This window comes from Tursiops truncatus, chromosome 1 (genome assembly GCF_011762595.2).
Source record: "Tursiops truncatus isolate mTurTru1 chromosome 1, mTurTru1.mat.Y, whole genome shotgun sequence".
NCBI classification, from domain to species: domain Eukaryota; kingdom Metazoa; phylum Chordata; class Mammalia; order Artiodactyla; family Delphinidae; genus Tursiops; species Tursiops truncatus.
In genome coordinates this window covers 116,107,839-116,130,282 of record NC_047034.1, presented here as the reverse complement: position 1 = coordinate 116,130,282, position 22,444 = coordinate 116,107,839, and the positions used below count along the sequence as shown (strand labels likewise).

Below are 22,444 nucleotides of genomic sequence, written 5' to 3'. Positions count from 1 at the left end.
AACCCAAACAATATACCACAGTACTTCATTTAGTTATACTTTGCCTGATAAAAATTTAAAAGGCAAACATAATCCCAGACAACAGTAAACATGCAGAAAACAGGACTGGAGTTGAAATCAACACATTAGCAAATTTATTATACCTGAGGTGCTGGAGGATGCTGTGGCATTCCCTGGGGACTTGTCTGGGCGTAGTAGGCTGCTTGTTGTCTATAGTACTCAGCCCAGGCTGCACTATAATCTGGCTGACCACCTGGTGGAGCACCAGTAGGGGCAGGAACTGCTTGACCTTTGAGAAAACAAAACAACTTTGTTGCTGTAACCACAACTAAAAGCCCCAAAGAATCTCAGTTCTAATAAAAACAATACCTTGCTTCTTGTAATATTCCTCCCAAGCCTTTGAATAATCTTGTGTCTGCCCTTGTTGACCTAAAAAAAACCCCCTAAATTTTAATACAAAATTATATCCACTGTAAGTACAGGTTATAAAAACAAAAGCACAGAGGGTCAGAATTGCTCCTGTTTTATTTTAAATATTCATTAGTGTCAGAAAACTACTCTGTAATTAAAAAAAAAAATCTAAATGCTCTTTTATTTTCTTTTTGCCCTATACTAATCGTAACTTTTAGTTCTAGAGCATCACTATTAATAAAAAACAAAGCCATCCACATAGTTTTAACTAAGATAGGTAAACATTTAGGCATAATCTCGATTTAATTACAGAATTAATGCTCTAAATTCAGTCTGGAACAGCAGTCCACGGTTCCCCAGTGGTGATGCTGGGAGGAATGGATGGCCCACTATTTTTTTTCTTTTGTTTTCTTATCCATTTGGATTTGTTACACTACAAATTTTAAATAAAATGTAAATCTTCAGTGGAGAAAAAAACATTTTGGGGGGAAAAAAACCCACTTAAAAGCTATTATTTAAAGACTTCATTATTTTAAGATCTGGCCAACATTTTTGTTTCCTGATAAGTAACCTATAAACTACATGTATAAACACTAATCTTCAAGATATCTTTTAATATGACATTTAAAGTTTTAATATGCTGTGTCCAAATTACAACACAATTTTATTAAAAATATCTTGATGAAGGACATAAAGAATAATCACTACTGAAGAGGTTCTAAGAAGCAAAATCAATGAAACACAAAGCTCAACAGCTTGCGCAAGTACGTTCTTCTAGGTGACTTTCTGGAATTAAGAGACTAAAGAGACATACTCAAATGCGATGCATGAACCTTGAATGGTCTCTGGATTTAAAAAACAAAAACAAGCTCCCCCCCAACACACAAATAGCTACAAAAGACACTTTTTCTGACAACCAGGGAAACTTAAATATGTTGATATTATTGAAAATTTATTTAGAGCAACAGTTGGCAACTTACTTTGAAATGGCTCAGGCACCAAAAAAAGTATACATACAAAGTACATGTTGCAAACTTTTTGAAAATGGTCAATCTGGATAGGAAATATAAACATGGGTGTTCGCTGTACTATTTTTCCAATTTTCTGAAGGTATAAAAAAATTTGAAACAAAAAGTTGGAGAGAAAGAGAACCTGAGTTTCCCTATTTAACTCCTTTATTTGAAAAAAAAATTTATTTAGTTTGTAATTTATCTTTTATAAAATTATTACAGCTAGACAAAAAATACTGGCAGAAAGCTGTTTTTGTCTGTTAGATGTTGCCAAAAAGGCAACTTTATAGTTTTAGAAAGTGGTCTATTCACCATCACAAAATTGGCCAAAGAATAAAAGCAACTGAGTAAATAAAAATTTAAGATTTGTGACTAACTTAAAAAATGCAAGAAACTCCCCCCTACTTATATGGGCAACAGCACAGAGAAATCCCATATACTGTAAACAAAATTCTCACACTTTGTTTTCCATACTCTTTTCAAAGAGGAAGTGAGTCTAACATTTTGATCTTATGAGATACAATTCAAGTAAATCTAAAACCAGTTTCAGTATTTAAACAACTGCCAAATATCTTGGTACCAATAGTAATAAAACCATACAACATTTTCTTACAAACTGCACACTTGAAAACTTGCTGACTTGAAGCCAAACTTATTTAAGACAGCAACACTTTCCACTTCAGGTTTACAAATGGAACTAAACCTCATTGTTAAGAGATACTCATATTTTAGAGGCAAAAAAATAACAATATCAGGGAGACATATCAAGAAAATTCATCAAACTCAAATGTTCCCTGAAAAACACCCCCCATCCCGAACTCAAATATCCCTGTGGAAAGCTAAAAGTAAACATGTTAGACTCTAAGAAAAATAAACAGTTGGTTAAGTAAGTCATCAGCATTTGACATTCCAATCTTGAAAGCGTCCACAGAAAAACTCATTCCACTCCTATGTGAAGGGCAAATGTCATTCTTTTTGCCCAGGTGAAAGCAGGAAAAGAACTGTTCCTACCTAATCTATTTATGTTTTGGCTCTTCCCCTAGCCTCTTGCCCTTTGGAAAGCCATATCCTTAACTTGTTCCCTTTATTCTTCTCCTCAGTTTCAAAAATTGTTTTGATATGAGATAATTTAGAAGAACAATACTTAACATTTACATGTAACTTTACAATGTATAAAGTCTTAATTTCATTTCATTCAAGAGATAAGACTTGTCCTAGAGTTCATATGTAACATTCTATTACAGCCCAAGCGACAGTCTTGCTTGATTTCACCTCACCCTCAGTTATTTCTCCACACACCTGCATCTTTCCCACAACCACTCTCACCTGGCTCTTTTAGGCTAGGTACCATATGCTAAGGGTTCAGAGTCCACCATATCAGTGCTTAACATTAAAAGGGACTCTGCCTCAAGTCAAACTTATCCCAAAATGCCTTCATTTACTTTCCTCCAAATAGAAACTGCCTGTCTCTATTCTGAAACCCTATTTCTCTTTAGGGTGTTTACTTTTTTACAAAAGTTCCCTTCATTCTAGCTTCAAAAGCACCCACATCTAGACTGCTGTCATTCCGTATAGGACAGCGATATGAATTCCTTAAAGTTTCCATCTTTAATCCTCCAGAATCTCATCTTTAAGAATTTCTCTCTTAAGTTCTCTTCATGCTAATCTAGGGAATTTACAATTGTTTCAGAAAACAAAACTAATTTAAAAAACTCATCTGTTTCAACAGACTTTTTTTTTGCGGGAAGCGGGCCTCTCACTGTTGTGGCCTCTCCCGTTGTTGAGCACAGGCTCCAGACACACAGGCTCAGCGGCCATGGCTCACGGGCCCAGTCGCTCCGCAGCATGTGGGATTTTCCCGGACCGGGGCACGAACCCGTGTCCCCTGCATCGGCAGGCGGACTCTCAACCACTGCGTCACCAGGGAAGCCCTCAACAGACTTTTATTAATAAGCTGACAAATCTACAGTGTCAGTGGGGATTTTCTGTTCTTAACAGAAAAAGCTGAAATGGCTTCAAAAGCTGAGACAGTCTCCCTCGTTTGGTGACGAGGGCACTGGATTAGAAATCAGGACATCCTTACTGGACTGAATGTCAGTATTATGACATAGTATGAGTGTGTTTCGTGTTTGATAATTATAATCATTGTTGCTTTTGTTGTGGTCATCCATTTACAATGCCTGGTGTTAGTTTATTTATCTCTTGTAAAAATAAAATACAGTGCGTGTGTGTGGGGAAAAAAAAAACAACAAACCTCATGGGAACAGCAAACCCAAAAACTGCAATAGATACACAAAAAAGAAAAAAAAAAAAAAGAAATCAGGACATCCAGGGTCCTAGGAAATCCTACCTATGCCACTTGGAAGAGTAAAACTCCATCTTCCCAAATAAGGGAGTTTGACTTAGAGATAAAGATCTTTCTCTCTCCCTGATATTTTATTACCCCTTTCTTTCCCTTCCATTTAAAAACATCAAAAGATTGAACTGATTAGTTTGATGCTTTAAGGTTTCTTATTTGTAGTTATCCTAAAAAGATCTTAAGGACAAGCAATGCACCTAGAAGAAATCAAAGTAGTTAAGCAATCAATCCTTTACAAAACAAAAAACAAAAAAAGACTTATATACAGGAAAAATATATGGACCTTGTAGCTATCATTAAAGACCTGACAACCTAACATTATTTAAGATTTACATGTAAGGGGGAATCACTCAACCAGTTCACTTAGCTCATAAAATTAATAGCTTATCATTGTGCTGCTACAGAAAAACATTCAAGTGAAAAGAAGGTGGGGGTTAGGAGGATCTTCAAACATGGTGTTATGGCAAAGAACACTGAAATTTACGTTGAGAATCACAAGTAGACTGTACCTTATGACAAAACTATCACCTATAGATACTTTCTGTATCAGTAAAGAATGAGCAAGTTTATCTTATTAGCTTCTGTTTGTGACAACTGGCTATGGTGTAAGTGTGTTAATTTTGAATGACTGAGAATAAGCATCTGAAAAAAACCCGGTCTGTCCGGAAGTATAACATCAGGTTTGAAATGGTTCCTGAAAAATGCAAATTCAGGAGACAGGCTTGGGACTTAGACTTTCTTAAGAGTTCAAAGTCTGGTTCCACCACTTTGTAGTTGTGTGACCTGTTTTACAATGTGCACATCTAAGTGTCAGTGAATAGAAAGAATCCCAACCACGGTTTTGCTTTCTGCAGTGAAGTGACCTGTGGTCAACCGTAGCCTGAAAATATTAAATGAACAATTCGTAAGTTTTAGATTGCGCACCATCCCGAGGAGCATGATGAAATCTCATACTGTCCCTTTGTCTAGCATATCCCACCAGTTAAGTCACTCAGCAGCCATCTTGCTTAAAAGATTGACTGTCCTGGTACTGCAGTGCTTATGTGTCCAAGTAACCCTTATTTTACTTAATAATGGCCCTGAAGTCCAAGAATAGTGATGCTGGCAAATTTGGATAGGACAAAGAGACGCCTTTTCCTTTAAGTGAAAAAGTTAGAAGTTCTCCATTTAATAAGGAAAGAAAAAAATCGTATGCTGACTGAGGTCGCTAAGATCTATGTAAGAACAAATCTTCTGTGAAATTGTGGTAGAGGAAAAAGAAATTCATCCAAGTTTTGCTGTCCCACCTCAATATGCAGGTTACAGCAACAGTACGTGATTAGCTGCTTAGTTAAGATGGAAAAGGCATTAAATTTGTACAAGGTATTTTGAGAGAGAGATCACATTCATGTAACTTTCATTCAATATACTGTTGTAACTGTTCTATTAATGTTGTTACTCTCTTACTGTACCTAACTCATAAACTTTATCATAGTTATGTACATATAGGTAAAAAGCACAGTACAAATAAGGTTCAGTACTATCCGCACTTTCAGGCATCCATGGTGGGGAGGGGACTTGGAACATATCCCCCATGTAAAAGTGGGGGACCACTATACAGTTTTCATTCACAGCAGTTTGCAATAATATATTTGCAAAGTACTTGACTGACAACTGTACTCTCCATTAGAATATAATAACCAGAAGGGCAGGGCTCCTAAGTGTTATGCCCACAGTCACATTCTCAGTATCTATTCCTATGCTTGGCATATAGTATATGCTCTACATTTATTGAATGAAAACAGCCCTTCTAGGTGACTGTTTTTCCTTTTTCATAATGCAAATGTTATTTAAGTAATTAACTTCCTCTGTCACTGTAGGTTACTTCTTTTTTTTTTTTTTGCGGTACGCGGGCCTCTCACTGTTGTGGCCTCTCCCGTCGCGGAGCACAGGCTCTGGACACGCAGGCTCAGTGGCCATGGCTCACATGCCCAGCAGCTCCGCGGCATGTGGGATCTTCCCGGACCGGGGCACAAACCCATGTCCCCTGCATCGGCAGGCGGACTCTCAACCACTGCGCCACCAGGGAAGCCCTATAGGTTACTTCTTATCTGTTATTTTGCAGCACAAATAATATCACATGCAACCAATTTTTGCTTGGTGCTCTATAATTTAACCAGTGCCATTTAGGTTACTGACATGTAACTTATCTTTGACAAAAGTATAGGTAATATTCAATGTCCTATGTGCCAGTGGGGAAACCTTTAGCTTCAATTAGTAAATGGCTGACAAATACACTTAGAAATAAAAAGATTTCTTAACCACAAATTTAACAATTATTATTTGTAATGACCATGATACGTCTGAAAGTTCAGTGATTTTGGAATGCATTCTTGTTCAATAGTTCTATACCTCAAGATTTTAAAAGTTATTGGATGAAAGAAGTCCAAGGTAATAAAAACATGGAACAAACATGCTTTTTATCAAAATCTTCAACATTTTAGTGTGATATTTACTAAACGTTTCAGTTAAATAAAATGTATTAAAAAAGAAATGTAGAACATACCCATTTTCTTGTAGTACTCTTCCCAAGCCTTGGTATAATCAACCTGTCCAGCTGGAGCTGGATTCTGTTGATCTCCTTATTTAAGAAAAACATAAAAAATTATGATTAAGGTTTTTAAAAAGCAATTTTGGCCCTTTCCTTCTGTTTTTTGTGTAGAGGAGTTGGGAGTAGCCTGTCATGGAAAATGAGGGTAGGAGAGAAGTGCTGTGTGATAGTGGCATCCTTGCTGGTGCCAAAGACACAAGACTCTGGGAGTACAGAGATCGTGTACAGAGAAGATGGTCTATTTATTTAGAAGAGTAGGTACACTGAGCATGTAAGTAAATTCAATGGTCAAGTAAAACACACTGACGATACCAGGTCTTTCACCATTTATAAGCATGGAAAGTGGGAAAAGCTGGAAAGAACTTTGAAACCCTGGAATGGAACTGCAGGTAATATGAATGCACAGTTTTAAAAATACATACACATATGGATATTTATGTATTTTTATATGTATGTAGATATGCATGTACATAAATTCATTTCCTAGCTCTGTACACTGAAAGGAGCTAGTAGCAGTAACACCTCAGCAGCAATGAACACAACTGTTTTCTAAATATCGTCATCTACTAAAAGAAATCAGGGATCATTGGAAAAATGGCTGATTCAAGGGCTGGAGCTCAAAAAGCACAATATAAGCATCTTATTGTGCAAGAAAGTAGGGAAGTGCTTAAAGAATGACAGGCATGTCAAAAGGATACAGGAGCCATCTTAAAGCTACTCCTGACTGACCAAATCTAGGACAATCTGGTTAAGTTAAAAACGTAACTTACTGAATAAAACAGGAATCCATACTGACATCAGAAATAAACAGAAAGAAAAACGAAACCTCTTCTATAGTAAAATACCACCTAATAAATGCAGAATGAATGACGAAAGGAGAAATTATCATATTTGTAATTCAATCAGGCAGCTATTGTCAATGAAGGCTAAGGCCTTCAATGAGGAACAGAATCCTAAGAAAGTTTAGCTTAGAAATCTTAGGAAGTTTTCTAAGGAACTTTAGCTGTGGTACATGTTTTGATCAGAAAGGTAGTTTTCTCTTTGCTCTAGTAGTTTTATAATTTGTACTATTTCTTTGTTTTTGCTATCATTTGTTTTTAAAAAAAAGTTAAGATTATAAATCACATCTCATCAAATTGAACTGTAAAACTTCTACTGTATCTTTATTTTAAGGAAAAATGAGAATAAAATTATCCTGTTTGTCCTGCCCCCCTCCAAAAATGAACAGAATAGTGGTATAATCTCAGTATAACTCTATAGACAGTATTAATTTCAAAGAGAAAAATGGTGATTTTATGGTATAGAACCTTGGCAGACATCAACATGACTGAGTGACCATGGTCACCACCTCTGGAGATAAAACAGGTCCACATTATAGGACCCCTATTGTAATGCACTAAGAGAACAGCATTCATTTCTGACGTATTCTTGCCATAATGTAAGCAGGAACCCTGACTGTGACCTCATCTTAATAAGAAAAGGTTGAAGGGACCTAGGTTGATCCATAAACATCTCACAAAAGGTCTGCACTCTTTTGAAAGAAAAAGACAGGAATTGTTCTTGATTGATGAGAAGCTGTTGGAACAACTGGTGAAATCTCAGTAACGGCTGTGCCTTGGGGATAGTAAGATGTATCAACGTTGATTAAAGAGTGCCGTGTGATGGTTAATTTTGGAGAAATACAGAAACAAGTATTTAAGGGTAATGGGGCATTATGTCTATAGCCTGGTCTTAATGGTTCTGAAAAAGACTAATGATAATGGATATGGACACGTGTGATAGAGTAATGGATCAAATGGGGGAAGATAAACATCAACAGCTAGATTATCTGGATGTTCTTGGTAATGTATCTTACAACTTTTATGAAAGTTTGCAGTTATTTCACAGTAACTTGTTTTTAAAAAAGCAAAGGCTGCTTACTGAAGCTGCTAACTAAATAATATTATAAATTTCGGGGTAATACACCGATATACTTTATATATAATTCCAAACACAGGTTTTCACTTCCACATAGAAAATAAATTCTTTAATTACCATAGTTACCTTGACCATTGGTTTGGGTTGTAGTTGGTGCACCGGCAGGAGCTGCAGGCGGTGGCTGTGCTTGTTGTTGATAATAGTGAGCATAATAAGCAGCCCAAGCTGCTGAATTTGGATCTGTTCCTGTTTTAGCTAGAATAAACACAAGTTCTATATTTGTATCTAAAGTCCATAATCAATCACACACACACCTCTCTAGCAAATATATAGACCCCCAAATTAACTGGACATTAAAAAACAGTAAGTGGACACTTTCAAATTCTTCTATTATTTTTACTGTCATCATTAGCTTTTATTATAGAAAACTTAGGCTCAGAGATTAAGTAACTTTCCTAGTTCCTAGAAAACTAGTGACTGGCAGAGTTGGAATACGAATAAAGATCTTTTGGTTCCAAATCCAATGCTTTGTCTCAAACCATCCTGTGCCCTTCTTTTTCTAAAACAGTTTTGCCTCAAGCACAACAGTTTTATGTGGCAGATGACTAAAGGAAAGGAATTCTAGGGACTAACCTGTACAAGAAAGAATTATTTTACAACTATGAACTCTGTCCTATCTTGTTTTCAATGAAGAGACAACTTAAAAACCTTGGAAAAAGAAAAAGATTCGCCATATTTCATCTCATCATATTTCAGTGATTATCCTAAAAGATAAACTTGATGTCACTGCCCTATTTGAAATTCATTTATTTCCTGGAGTCTTTAGGGACTATTAAAGCTTTTAAGTAAAGAATATCATTCAACATATTTAACAAGATATTTGGACACCCTTGCTTATACTTTCCCTTCCAGCCTCCTCTCCCTGCTGTCAATATTTTTCCAACACTCAAGTTCTGGCCACTGTAAACTGGTTGTACTTTTCAAAAGTCATCATGCTCATATTTGGGCGTTTCACCATGTTATGCTTCCTCTGCACTTGACTGTCCCTCACTCATCCTTCATAAAAATCAACTGATGCGTTAAAAGTTTGAGACTTCTCAGTCTGAAACAGAAATCCTCTTACTGATTCTGTCTTTTATACTGGGTGTATCATATGATACTATAGGTATATCTTTATTAGTTTATATCCTGAAGAAAGATGTAATTTCCTTAACCAGATTCTATATCTATATGTAATCTATTTAGCCTTCATCACAAATGGGCAGCAATTCTCAGCTGCCTAATAAAACAAAGGTTAGTGATGTTTGAGAAAAAATGGGTAAGGATTCCCAGAGTGATCCAATGTCTAAGGTGATACAATTATAAGGCATTATGCCACTCTCCATAAGTTTCTAAATTAATACATGTGTCCCAATACATAGTATCATTACCTGTATAGTAATTAATACAAATATGACACAGCACGTCTAGATAGAGAAACTGAGATAAAACAGACTTTTAGGAATTGATACTTACACTCTTAAAATGTGTAGACCATATATGAAAACCAGTCTCATAATTACATATAACTAATACATACTGAGAACTTACTAAATTCATTCATTATTATATTCATTCATTTACTTATCATTTTATAGATAAGAAAACAGATACAGAGAGGTTCAAAACTTGCTTACTATCCCGTAATTAGTTAAGTTATGACTAGGACTTATTCAAGTCTGTTTCACTCTAAGTATGTGACTACTACATAAATCTTTAACCACCCAGTAATTTTTTTATAGAAACAGATTTTAATTCAGAGAATACAGACTTTACTGTCAATATAGGGCCACATTTAAATACCAGGATGTTTAATACAAAGTAATGAAAATTTCATTTTGGTTTCTACATATAAGCAATATCTAACCCTAGCTGTTATCTTTTAGCAAAATGGGTTATTTCTTTCCCAAAGGCATTGCTAAAAGCCACATTCATTAACCAATTCTTTCACTGATGACTTCACCACTACCCCAAGTGGGAAAATGAGACTGTGAAACAGAGACCACTTCTTATTCCCATCATTTCTCTCAATCATACTACCTACCCAAACAGAGCATCCAAATAGGTGCAATCCTGCAGATCCAAGTTACCCAATATAAATCTGCCCCTTAATTTTCTCAATCTCTTCAGTGGTGGGATTCTTCTGCTTAATAACACCATACCAATTAGCTTACAAGAGGGAAAGAAAAATCCTTCCATTCTTTAAACACTATTATACAATAAATCATATTTGACCCTTCTTAAGTCCTTCTAGCACAGTACTGCTAACATTTTAAGTATGCATTTCTACAGAATGTAAATTCGTTGCTGCATACTCAGACCTTAGCGCACACAGTTTAGTTTCTTTAACGTGTGGGAGTTGTGGTTATTTGGTAACTGTCATGTTGTATCATCATGTTCCAAAGAGCATATACCTCCTATGAAATTAAGGTATGTTATAATACAGGGCCACCCTTAACTCCAGAAATGTTTAATAAAATTCACTAAAACAATTTCATTTATATTATTTTAGTTTTTTAAAAAGTAAGTATAGGGCTTCCCTGGTGGCACAGTGGTTGAGAGTCCGCCTGCTGATGCAGGGGACGCGGGTTTGTGCCCCAGTCTGGGAAGATCCCGCGTGCCGCAGAGCGGCTAGGCCCGTGAGCCATGGCCGCTGAGCCTGCGTGGCCGGAGCCTGTGGTCCGCAACGGGAGAGGCCACAACAGTGAGAGGCCCGCGTACCACACACACAAAAAAAACTAAACTAAAAAGTAAGTATACTAGTGTGAAAAGGAATTCTTAATTCAGTACCTTCCTTGAAACTACTCCAGTGAAAGAGGCCTAAGAGGTATGTAGTAGGTGAGGGAAAAAAAAGGGATCATAAATAAAAGTTACTGGTTTCAATTAATGCTCTTTGACTGTGATGGAAAGAAAACCACAGGGTGGGAAAAGATTCAAGGATAGAATAAAATGTAACAGATAAAAATCACATCTGAACAGAGAAAATATTTAACTAAATTAATCTGAGAGTTCCAACATGCAGATATTTAATACAGGCCTGCTTTTTACTAATGTGAAGTTATATCAGAAATACTAAAATAGGCAACTTACATATCTTATTTGAGAATTTGGAAGTTTAATGCCCAAGGATTAAACACTCCAACTGACTCTCACACAATTTTATAAATAAATATACACTATTCTTTCATGGATGTCACAATTAACATACATTTGATGGCACTAGCATCTAAAACCTAAGACACTGTACTTCTTCCTATACTCTTGGCTTTTAGCATTCTGCTATATCACTTCTAAAGTAGAGAAAGCCAAATGCAGGTAGAAAAAGACCTACAAAAATAGACCATACTCACAACAGTCTTATACACTGTAGTAGAACCAGAACCTAACACTTCTGCTGAAGGAGTGAAACAAGTGCAGAAAATGCACACAATGTAGAATCAACACTAGAAAATTTATAACTATAACAGGAGTGGCAAACAAAAACACAGATTACACCCAAATGATAAGCATCTTTTACCTGGATCTGGAGGGGCCTGTTGCTGCCAATGTGGATACGCATTTCCCCACCCCTGGGGAGCATAAGGGGCTGGAGGACCACTGAAAACACAGAAATCAATTTTAAAATAGTTTCCCAAAATCTAGAATCTTTGAGGAAAAGCCTAGAACCAAACTCAAAACTTACTGAGGAGCAGGGCCAGGTGGTCCCGGATTATAAGGTGCAGGGTTATATGGTCCCATTGGAGTTCCAGGCCCAGGGGGCCCAGGAGGTCCATGGGGGCCTGGGACACCATGGGGCCCATGGGGTACAGGTGGCCCTAAAGGATTTACTGGGCCCTGCAAAAAAGCAAAAGACAAACAAAAATCAGAAAGACAGTAATGGTTAAACATTTCAAAGGCCAAATAACCTTCCATTTCTACCCTTTTACCTAACCACAAGCAATCTAAAATTTATGATTTTCTTCATTTCCTCACTCATGTTGCAAAACTTCTGAAAGGCATGTAAAATTAATTAAAATCAACAGCATTAGCAAAGAACTGAAACATTAACTTTACCTTCTATTCTTTTCAGGCGATTCCCTTTTCCATTATTTCCCTTTCCTTGTACAATTTTTACTTTTACTAGCCCTTTATCATCTTAATCATGGAAACTTATCAAATATCAAGTTCTTACCTCTAGCTCTTCTCTCTCTGCATCTACTCTACATCTATTCACTTAACATTGTAATCAGAGAACCATGCTGACAACACAGTCCTCAAATTGCTTAGGTCTCATATCGTGAACTGGCTATTGAATACTTCCCCAATAATGTAACAAGTTCTCACTCAACAAACCAGTCCTTCTCACAGCCTTCCTGTCACTGAGCCCCATTTCAATCAATAATTTAATTCATTTCCTCCCTTACCCTTTTTATCATAATTTTCTGAATACCATGAAGATTCCCTTTTTAATTGATTTAACAAATCAGGATATTTCGTATCCATTTCATGCCACATCATAATTAATAATGCTTAGTTGATTCTTCTTTGATAATCCAACTTGTAAGGACCACTAGATTTAACTGTTCTAAAATAAAATATTCCTTTCATGCAGTTAATACTCACCATGTGACAATTTGGACAAAAATGCTTAATCTATATATGGTTGTCAATTTTCTCACTACAATAAAGCCAAACTTCAAGACTTTCATAATAACCTGTCTCTTTAAGTCTCTAACTGCTGTCATTATCCCTCACTTCAATTATACATAACCTTTCCTTTCCAAATAGTAAAAAAAAAGGATTACTGAAAAAAGGTAGCAGCATTTTTACAGGGCTTTGTGCTAGGCACTCTTTTAAGGGATAAACACACATACTTCAAACATTTAATCCCTATAACCCTAAAAGGTAGGTATGATTATCCTCACTTTCAGATGAAAAAGAGGCAAAGAAGAGTGTAATTATCTTCCCCCAAGGTCACAGTCAGTAAATGATTCAGAGTATTTTGAACCCAAATAGCCTGACTCAAGAGTCCAAGAACTTCTTAAGAGCTTCTCTTGAACAACCTATCTAGTCTGTCCATCAATCCAGAAGCAATGCTGATGATAGCAAAATCCAAAACAAGATGCACTATTCATTTTTCTGCCATCAATTCCTGCCATTACTGAGTCCAACAATTATTTTCTTCATTTTTTTGAACAATTATACTTATTCTCCATACCACAGAACTTATGTTTGCGTATATTTTTATAAGGTATTCTTTTTTTTTTTTTAAATAAATCTGTCTATCTATCCTACCTACCTACCTACCTATCTATCTATCTTGGTCGTGTTGGGTCTTCGTTGCTACACGAGGGCTTTCTCTAGCTGCTGTGAGCGGGAGCTACTCTTCGTTGTGGTGCGCAGGCTCCTCATTGCGGTGGTTTCTCTTGTTGCAGAGCATGGGCTCTAGGCATACAGGCTTCAGTAGTTGTGGCACGTGGGCTCAGTAGTTATGGCTCACGGGCTCTAGAGAGCAGACTCAGTAGTTGTGGCACACGGGCTTAGTTGCTCCGCGGCATGTGGGATCCTCCCGGACCAGGGATCAAACCCAGGTCCCCTGCATTGGCAGGTGGATTCTTAACCACTGCGCCACCAGGGAAGTCCCCATAAGGTATTCTGAAGTGTCTTTTGTACATCTATTTTTGTTTTCCCAAGCAGAGAGAAACACCTCATTCACAGCATGGCAAACATCAAGAAGAACTTTCCTAAGATACTCTAATTATTATTAATAATTTAAGATGCTCGTTCACGTTAATTCTTCATACTAAGATAAACACAGTAGAGCACTATTTCCTCACTATTTCCAAATTTGATCATGCATCAGAATCACCTGGAACATCCTTCTAAAATTAGATGCTGGGTCCTACTGCAGACATTCTGAATCAGAACTGTGTACGTTATATGTGTCAAGGTGTAAAGCACCCAAGCGCTCGACATTTTAAAACTCCCCAGACGACTGTCAGCCAGTCTAAGAATTAGGATTTATAGATTTCTACTTTACTGAGGGGGCAGGCATCTGATTCACCTTTGCTTCACCAAAGTTGGGTAAGCAAGCCCTTAATAAATAGTGACTTCCTGTTAACTGTCTCCTTCAGGTATATTCCACAATCTTCCACCAACCCTAATACCGTAACTCAAGTAATGCTATCCTCTTATTTACCCACCCTCAAGTACAAGGTTCTGAACACCTGTAATTGTGTATTAACTGGGTTATTTTCATCGCTGGAAAATCTCTTCTATATTGTATGTTTCTATTATGTGACCAGACCTATAATTTTAGAGTAGAAATTAACATTTTTCTGTACAGCACTTATAGGAACACATGAATTACTGTCTTATTTAACTAACAGGATCTGTGCTATCAATTGGAAGTTTAAAGCATACTCACACCAATCTTTTCTTCTATGAGTTGCCGAGCATAGTCTATTTGCTGTGGAGTGCCACGAATTGTAAATAACTTCATATTAGGATCTGCATTAGGTGGAGGATTTCTCTGAAGTTCTATTCTTGCACCAGACTGTTGGCTTATGCTTTTTATGGTTTCACCTCCTAAAATCAAAGCACAGTAATTTCTCTAAAGATTCAAAGGATACAGAGGAGCTATTCAAAAACTGGTCACAATTAAGAAGGAAGGTATGAACAGTAACCCATTTGCCTATATTCTACTAGGAGTTTCCATTTATTCTACACTTTAAATCAAATTATATGAAGCATTTCACGCATTTAAGTTTTAAGACATAACTTAGTATGTCTGCACCCAACCTTAAAATGAATTATAACATCAAAATATTTGCTTCAAAGAAATTGCTTTTCTAAGCAATGTAAATATAAACTAACACAATGATTTAAAAATTCAAAAATTTAAAAACATGTCAGGAAACAGCAAAATAAACAAAAACACTAACCACTTTCTAGGTCAGAAGAAAAATTTCTTACACTAATAATTATACTGTTGGTTCCCTTCTCTAGAAGCCAATGTGATTCAAATCCCCCTCTTGACTTAAGTACATATAAAGCCCTTCATTTAGGCTTTAGGTGTTACTATCAGCGTAAGAACACTTTTCTACTAAAACACAGCCAAAAAAAAATTATTGCTACTCATTTACAACAGCAACAGAAATAGCATCCAGAACCGTTAAATTATTAACCACACAGTAATAGTTTTAAATACATTGCCTTTTCCTATTATTAATCCAGTTTTTCCAGTTGGTACAATGAAATTAAATTCCTGTAGTCCACCAGGTGGTCCCATGTTCCAGTTGCCTTGACCTCTACCTCTTCCTCGACCACCAGGTCCAGGTCCACCAGGATTACCAGCCTAAAAGAGGGGAAAGACAAAGTCAGAAATATGCTCTTCTTTCCACAGTAAAATTATTACACATCTATTTCCCTTAACTTTCATTTTCCTAAATGAGAAGTTTAGAGAAGTTGGGACACATCTTGGCCCAAATAATCAAGAAATGACCACCACCATTTATTCCTTTTATGCCGTGGTGAATAAAGCAGTGCACTTATGTAGCTGCCGTCCTGCTCCAAAATGTTCATCTTAAAGCAATTTAAACTTTCTAGCTATTAATGAAGTATCACCAAACAGATTCTGATAAAAATAATATGGAGGGGGACTTTCATATTTAATGAAGCAAAATATTTTTTAAATGAAAACAAAACAATGAAAATTTAACATTCTATCAAACCTGAACACTTCGGAGAAGGTCTGTAATAATTTCTGCAGCATGTTGACATCGGTCTGGAGGTCCTGTTATTTGTGCTATTCTATCTGGTGTCGTTCCGTCATCTTTAAACAAAGGAAACAAATTGGATTAATTTAGCATTAAATTAATTAGTGTCAAAAGTAACTGCCTCCATCGCTTAGAAAATAAATATATGTACTCACCTGGCTTAAACTGAATTCGAACACCAGCATCATTTTGTATTTTTTTAATCATCTCTCCATTTCTTCCTATTACGATGCCAACAGCAAATCTTGGAATGGGGACCTTATGCAGAGAAGACCAAGCATTAGGAAAGCCATTTCCTGAAAAATTAATCTGCCCCAAACCATAGAAGTACTATATTTATATCAAAGAGGTTGGCAAGATACAAAGTACACATTCTGTATTCTAAGGTAGAAAGTGAGGGGGAAGACAGTACAATGTTAGAGAAGGCTATGTAAAACAAAACAGGAAAAGCCTTATTTTATTTATGGACTAGCATTCAACCACTTCTAAATTGGTATTTTTACTTACATCTATTCCTTCATTTCCTCCTATTCTTGACCCATACTCATTTCGAACTTCTCTGAAACCACCTTGATCACGAATTAATTCTAACACCATTTCCTTGGCTTGCTGAAGTAGAAAAAATTACCCAATTTAGGAATCGTGTCTCAAAACGCTGTAATTATTCATGCATGTGTTCCCCCTCTGCCATCCACCCCAAATCCCTCTTTGTAAAATATAAACTTAAGTTTACTTGAACTTTGTATGGGTCCCCTGTAATCCTAAGAGGTTTGTCAGCACCAGTGTTCTGAGGTCCATCTTGGATCATAACCATTTTAACTCCAGCCCGTTCCTGTTAATCACAGAAATCAGATGTATTAACAAGAGGGGACAGGAAGGAAACGGGCTTCAAAACAGACAAAAAGTAATCATTTTACAAATACCTGAAGTTGTTTAATAGTTTCTCCCCCCTTTCCAATGACTAATCCTGCTTTGCTAGCTGGAATCATGATTTCTTGAACCGCATTTCCTGGCCCATCACCATGATGGAAGCCAGGGGCTGGTCTTCCTTTTTCAACAATCTGGTCCAGTAACCGTTTTGCTGATCTGTTAACAAATTAATAGCCAATACAAAATAATATAATCAGGTACTCCTCCCATCCCAATTCAGGATAAGGTGGCCTAAAACTAAATTTTAACAATTAAAAGAAAATGCCGTGAGTGTCAAAGACTGAAACCACACAATAAATTTTCTAGGTATCAATATATAATCAATATTTTTGAGAATAGTCCAAAATTTCCAAGACACACCCTACTTCTAAAGTTATCTCAGAATAAAGCTCATTCTTCCAAAAATAAACCATGTGTTTACTTTTTAAAACCTTTACTTTGGTTACTCACATGTTAAAATTTATTTGTTCATTCAACAAATACTTAAGAAATGTCAACTATATGCCAGGTACTATTCTAAGTAATGGGGTTACAGCAATGAAATAAAAAGACAAGGTCCTTGCTGGCATGCCTTAACTTCATTAAATAAGTAAAAATAGCAGGTTAAAGAAAAAACATGTCATTTGTGAAGTGCTATAAAGAAAACCAAAACAAGCTAAGGAGGACAGGTTGTGTCTATGTATGTGAAGCGATGCTATTTTATGCAAAATAGATGAATGAACAATTCCCTAGCGGTCCAGTGGTTAAGACTCTGCGCTTCCACTGAAGCAGGCTCAAGTTTGATCCCTGGTCGGGGAACTAAGATCCCAGAAGCCGCATAGCAGGGCAAAAAAAAAAAAAAAAAGAATAATGAATGACCTTACTGATAAGGAGACATTTGAACCAAGACCTGAAGGAAGTAGAGGAGTGACTATGAAAATATCTGGGGAAAAATGTTCCAGGGAGAAGAAACAGAAAGCGCAAAGGACTCTAAAGAGAAGCACGCTTGGTGTGCTGAAAAAATAGAAAAGAGGCTAAATGGGGCTAGAACAGAGTGAGTTGGGAGAAGAATGGTAAAATATGAAGTGAGAAAGGTGGCAGGTAAGCCAAGACATAATAAAGACACTGATTTCTACTCTAAATGGGAAAGCATTAGAGGATCTTTGAGCAAAGTAGTGATATGAATTGATTCATATTTTAAAAGGATCGGTATGGCTATACTATAATTAGACAAGGCTAAAAAGAATGGAGACACATTGTGGTAATATAGGCAAATGGTGTCATAGATAAGGTGACAGTACAGAAGGTGGCAAGAAGAGGCTGAATTCCAAGTAACTGGGAAGGAAACAATGCTTATGGATAAATGAGACTTCAGAGAAAGATAAAGTATTAAAACAGAGTTTTCATACACTGAAATGAGATGAACTAGATTGAGTAAAAGAAAAAGCATGGGCTGGAAAACAATGATTCTGTTTTTAACAATTTGAAGTTTAACATTTAAAGATGTCTAGTAGACATTCAAGTGGACAGTATACTAAGGAAGCAGCTGGATATGAATCTGGAATTTAGGGAAAGAAATCAAGGCTGAAGATTCAAGCAGAGCTACCACCTTTTAAGGAGTTTTTTTGTAAAAGAGAGCAGAGAATTAGAAATGTGGGGTTTAGGGATGGTTTTCTGTTTAGAGGGATTTTCAAGCATGTTTATATGCTGTTAGAAATTTTCTAAAAAAAGGGAAAAGGAATAGCGCAGGAGAAAGTCAGTTCAATTGCAGGGACAATATCCTTCAGTAGGAAGGAAGGGCTGGAACATGATTTTCGTACTTACTGGACAGACTCAGGGGTTCCAGTTAACATACAAGACCTTTCTGGAAGGCCACCACTGTCTACAATTAAAAACAAACAAAAATCTTAGGCCAAGAAAATGTTAACAGAATCATTTTCACTAGCAACTTTAAAAATGCTAGTTTTCTTGTCACTTTGAAAAATAACAGCAAGAGAATAACATTACCAGGAGCTATCTGTATTTTGCATCCAGATTCCTGTTGTATGCGTGAGATCTGTTCACCTCCTCTGCCAATTACTAGTAAGAAAAAAGAAAATTATTTGCTGAAAGATTTTAAAGTATGTTTTGATTATGTTTTTTCATAGCTTTAAAAAAATCAGATTACTTACTAAATCCAACCATCCCATCTGGAACTTTGTATTCTTCTGTCATTACAGACCTGCTAAGAAATAACAGAAACCAACATTTTCCTTCAAAGAAAGATAGATAATTTGTTTATAAATAAAAGGTAAACATAAAAATGGAAATCTAATGGCTCCTAATAACTTAAACTACATTTCTAGGCACATACTTAAAATACTCAAAGTCAAAATATGGGGCCTGAGTAGTTAAACTCAGTATCTTAATTAAGGTCATACACATCAAGTGAGGAAGGTATGGTGGATGGAACAGTCTGAAGGCACGAACAAAAAGGAGTTGGGGTGCAGTTCAGGAGATACCATTTTAACAGTTATTTTAATTCAGCTTAGTTCTTCTAAAGTGTGGCTAATTCCACCCATCCTTTCAAATTACAAACGTATCTCACTCAAGAAAACAGATCATTTGCTATCACCTATTTGAGTCAAGGGAAATGAACCATATATACCAGGAAAAAAAAAAAAAAAGCAGACACATATTCACTATATACTAACTTGGCTGTGTTTCATATACAGTTCAACTAAAACTCGCAAAGTGCTCTTTGAAAAGCTTTTATTTGACTATACCTTTGCTGCTGATGCATCGGTGGTAACTGTGTTCCGAAAGCTACCAAAAAATTAAATAAAGTGAGAATTTAATTTAATTGACATATATTTAACAATATAATCATTTTAAGCAATTCTAAAATCTTTCCCTGACGAGCACAAAAATTTTACGCAGAATACTTAACACTGAGAGTGGGCAAGAAACTCAGTGAAATGGCAGACATTATTGGCAATAGCATAAAAGAAAAACTGTCCTTTTTCAAGCAGCGTAAGCAAAGATTAAGAAATGGAGCTATAACCCCTATGTTCATAGCAGCACTATTCACAATAGCCAAGACATGGAAATAACCTAAATGTCCATTGACAGATGAATGGATAAAGAAGATGTGGTACGTATATACAATGGAATACTACTCAGCCATAAAAAAGAATGAAATAATGCCATTTGCAACAACATGGATGCAACTAGATATCCATACTAAGTCAGAAAGAGAAAGACAAATATATGATATCACTTATATGCAGAATCTAAAATTTGACACAAATGATTCTACCTACGAAACAGAAACAGACTAGTGGACAGAGAACAGACTTAAGGTGGTGGGGGGTGGTGTTGGGCTGGGGGAGGGATGGAGTGGGAAGTTGGGGTTAGCAGATATAAGCTAATATGTACAGAATGGATAAACAATGAGTTCTTACTACATAGCACAAAGAACTACTACATTCAATATCCAATGATAAACCATAATGAAATATATAACAACTGTACTTCAAAAACAGAGCTATAAAATAAATTGAACATGTAAAATGACTTAGCAACTAAATCTTAAATTATATTGATACATGGCCATAACTGAACTAGGAGATAGGAGGTATATTTTTAGAAATAAATTCATACAAAAAGATAATTTATGGCCTTCAACTAACTTCAAAGATACCCAACAAAACATAGGAACAAAGCCCTAATATTAAAATCCATAGTTACTTTAACTTTTAACCCAATTTAAAATAAATACTTACAGTCATTTTGAGGAGCAACTTTCTTAGCATCTGGCTGATCTGTAAAATTAAGAGTCTTTTAATTTTTTGCCAGTAAGTACAAACATAAGACTTAGCTCCCCCATGCCCAATCAAGAATACCAATATAAACATTTACTGAAATAGCTGAGGGTATTGTTTATCATTTGAACCAAAACTGCCAAAACTCAACCCAAACACTTAGTGATCGAAAGAAAATGGCATTTCTTTCATTCTCTTCATGTTTAAAAGATGCACAGACATTAAAAAAAGTTCTTTTTTACGGAATCAAATCACTGACCTTAATGTATGTTAAGCACTTTAGAATGATACAAGACAAAGTATTTAGTCCGTTACTTAGCAAAACATCACATGCTAAAGTCTAATGATGCTTCCCACTGTAGGAACTGAAGATTGGAAGGAAAAAAACCTATCAAAATGTGAAAATTTGACATATCAAAAGTTGAGTGTATCTGACAGTGAACACAAAGCTATGAAAAATAAGTAAAAAATCACATTGCAAGGCAATCTCAATCTAAACTGTTCTACTGTTCCTAACCAAACATTTCACAGCATAAACTTCAAAAGAAACTCAAACAACTACATGACTTCATCTTTATCTACATCCTTTACACACATGAATACAATGCGTACCTTAGAATAGACAACCTACAGCTCAAAGTACTACGTTCTCCTCCCCCCTTCAAACTTAAATGATTAAACATCAGAATGTTGTGCAACAAAAATTCAGACACATAATCCAAGAAATATTTGTGTCCATTTAAGAATCCACTGGTTTATTTCACGTTTACATACTGAACACAGGTAATAAATAAAAATTCCTGCCTTTAAAAGGAGAGGGCATTCCCTCCCAGTGTGTTGTACTGCTCGGACTTGTCCAAGAGCCATCTACACATAAAATAAAAAGAATACATTACATACAACATCTGAAGCATCATTAGCTCATTTTTTTTGTATATTAAAACCTCACTATAAATGTGAAAGACACTTAAATAAAAGGAAACCAAGCACTCCTGGTCAAAAGCTACAAATACATTCTATACGCTCATTCAGAATCCTCCTTTAAAAAAAAAAGGGCAAAAAGAAAATGTATCAAAATTCATACATCAAATCTAAAACAAAAAAATATGTGCAGACTTCTAAGTTCAGAAGGTTCAACAATTATGTTTTTAAAAAATACAAGGCACTGTTTATCTACTGTTTTAAGCCACATTTTGAATTAAACCTGAAACACAAAACAAGGTACTAAAACAAACAAAAAATGGTATAACCTGCAACACACTAAAGTAGCAAACTATAACAACTTCAACCTTTAAAGTGAAATCTGAAATAACAAAGTAATGAGAATACAGCATCTCAGATTAATTCATGTATGATGAGAAAAACCCATGAAATGTTTCCTAAACATTTTGTATTTTTGTTTTCTTCAGTATATTAACAAGTCGTCTGTGCAAACTATCAATCTGGCACAATCCTAAAAGAGGGAAAATGATGTTCTCTAGTAAGACAAAACTGGCTGGTTAACTCAAATTTTACCTACCTTGTCTAGGTCTCTTTTCCCCCCTCTCCTTTTGAGTCCAATATAACCCTTACAATTTTAGGAACCTTATGATAAAAGCAATGTTTCAAAAAAAGAACATCTGAAAAATACTGAAAATCACTTCAACTAA

General features: G+C 35.9%; 1 protein-coding gene across 20 annotated transcripts in view; it reads right to left on the bottom strand.

Moving 5' to 3' along the window:
* Positions 1 to 22,444, bottom strand: part of FUBP1 (far upstream element binding protein 1) — a 51,311-nt gene that overhangs the window by 22,276 nt on the left and 6,591 nt on the right. For 7 of the 20 annotated variants that reach the window (XR_002173055.3, XM_073788047.1, XM_019919263.3 and 4 more), the window contains 19 exons: positions 21,600 to 21,662; positions 20,757 to 20,795; positions 19,758 to 19,797; positions 19,164 to 19,216; positions 19,000 to 19,071; positions 18,817 to 18,874; positions 17,007 to 17,169; positions 16,817 to 16,915; positions 16,591 to 16,692; positions 16,239 to 16,341; positions 16,039 to 16,139; positions 15,521 to 15,662; positions 14,733 to 14,893; positions 12,009 to 12,160; positions 11,844 to 11,923; positions 8,405 to 8,542; positions 6,326 to 6,400; positions 370 to 429; positions 144 to 289 (listed from right to left, as the gene is read on the bottom strand). Coding sequence is in view for 19 of the 20 variants with exons in the window: in XM_073788047.1 (XP_073644148.1) it covers positions 144 to 289; positions 370 to 429; positions 6,326 to 6,400; positions 8,405 to 8,542; positions 11,844 to 11,923; positions 12,009 to 12,160; positions 14,733 to 14,893; positions 15,521 to 15,662; positions 16,039 to 16,139; positions 16,239 to 16,341; positions 16,591 to 16,692; positions 16,817 to 16,915; positions 17,007 to 17,169; positions 18,817 to 18,874; positions 19,000 to 19,071; positions 19,164 to 19,216; positions 19,758 to 19,797; positions 20,757 to 20,795; positions 21,600 to 21,662 (1,847 nt within the window). In the remaining variant the exon portion in view is untranslated. The remainder of the gene's footprint in view (positions 1 to 143; positions 290 to 369; positions 430 to 6,325; positions 6,401 to 8,404; positions 8,543 to 11,843; positions 11,924 to 12,008; positions 12,161 to 14,732; positions 14,894 to 15,520; positions 15,663 to 16,038; positions 16,140 to 16,238; positions 16,342 to 16,590; positions 16,693 to 16,816; positions 16,916 to 17,006; positions 17,170 to 18,816; positions 18,875 to 18,999; positions 19,072 to 19,163; positions 19,217 to 19,757; positions 19,798 to 20,756; positions 20,796 to 21,599; positions 21,663 to 22,444) is intronic. The other 13 variants (XM_073788064.1, XM_073788113.1, XM_073788076.1 and 10 more) reach the window with 10 other exon arrangements.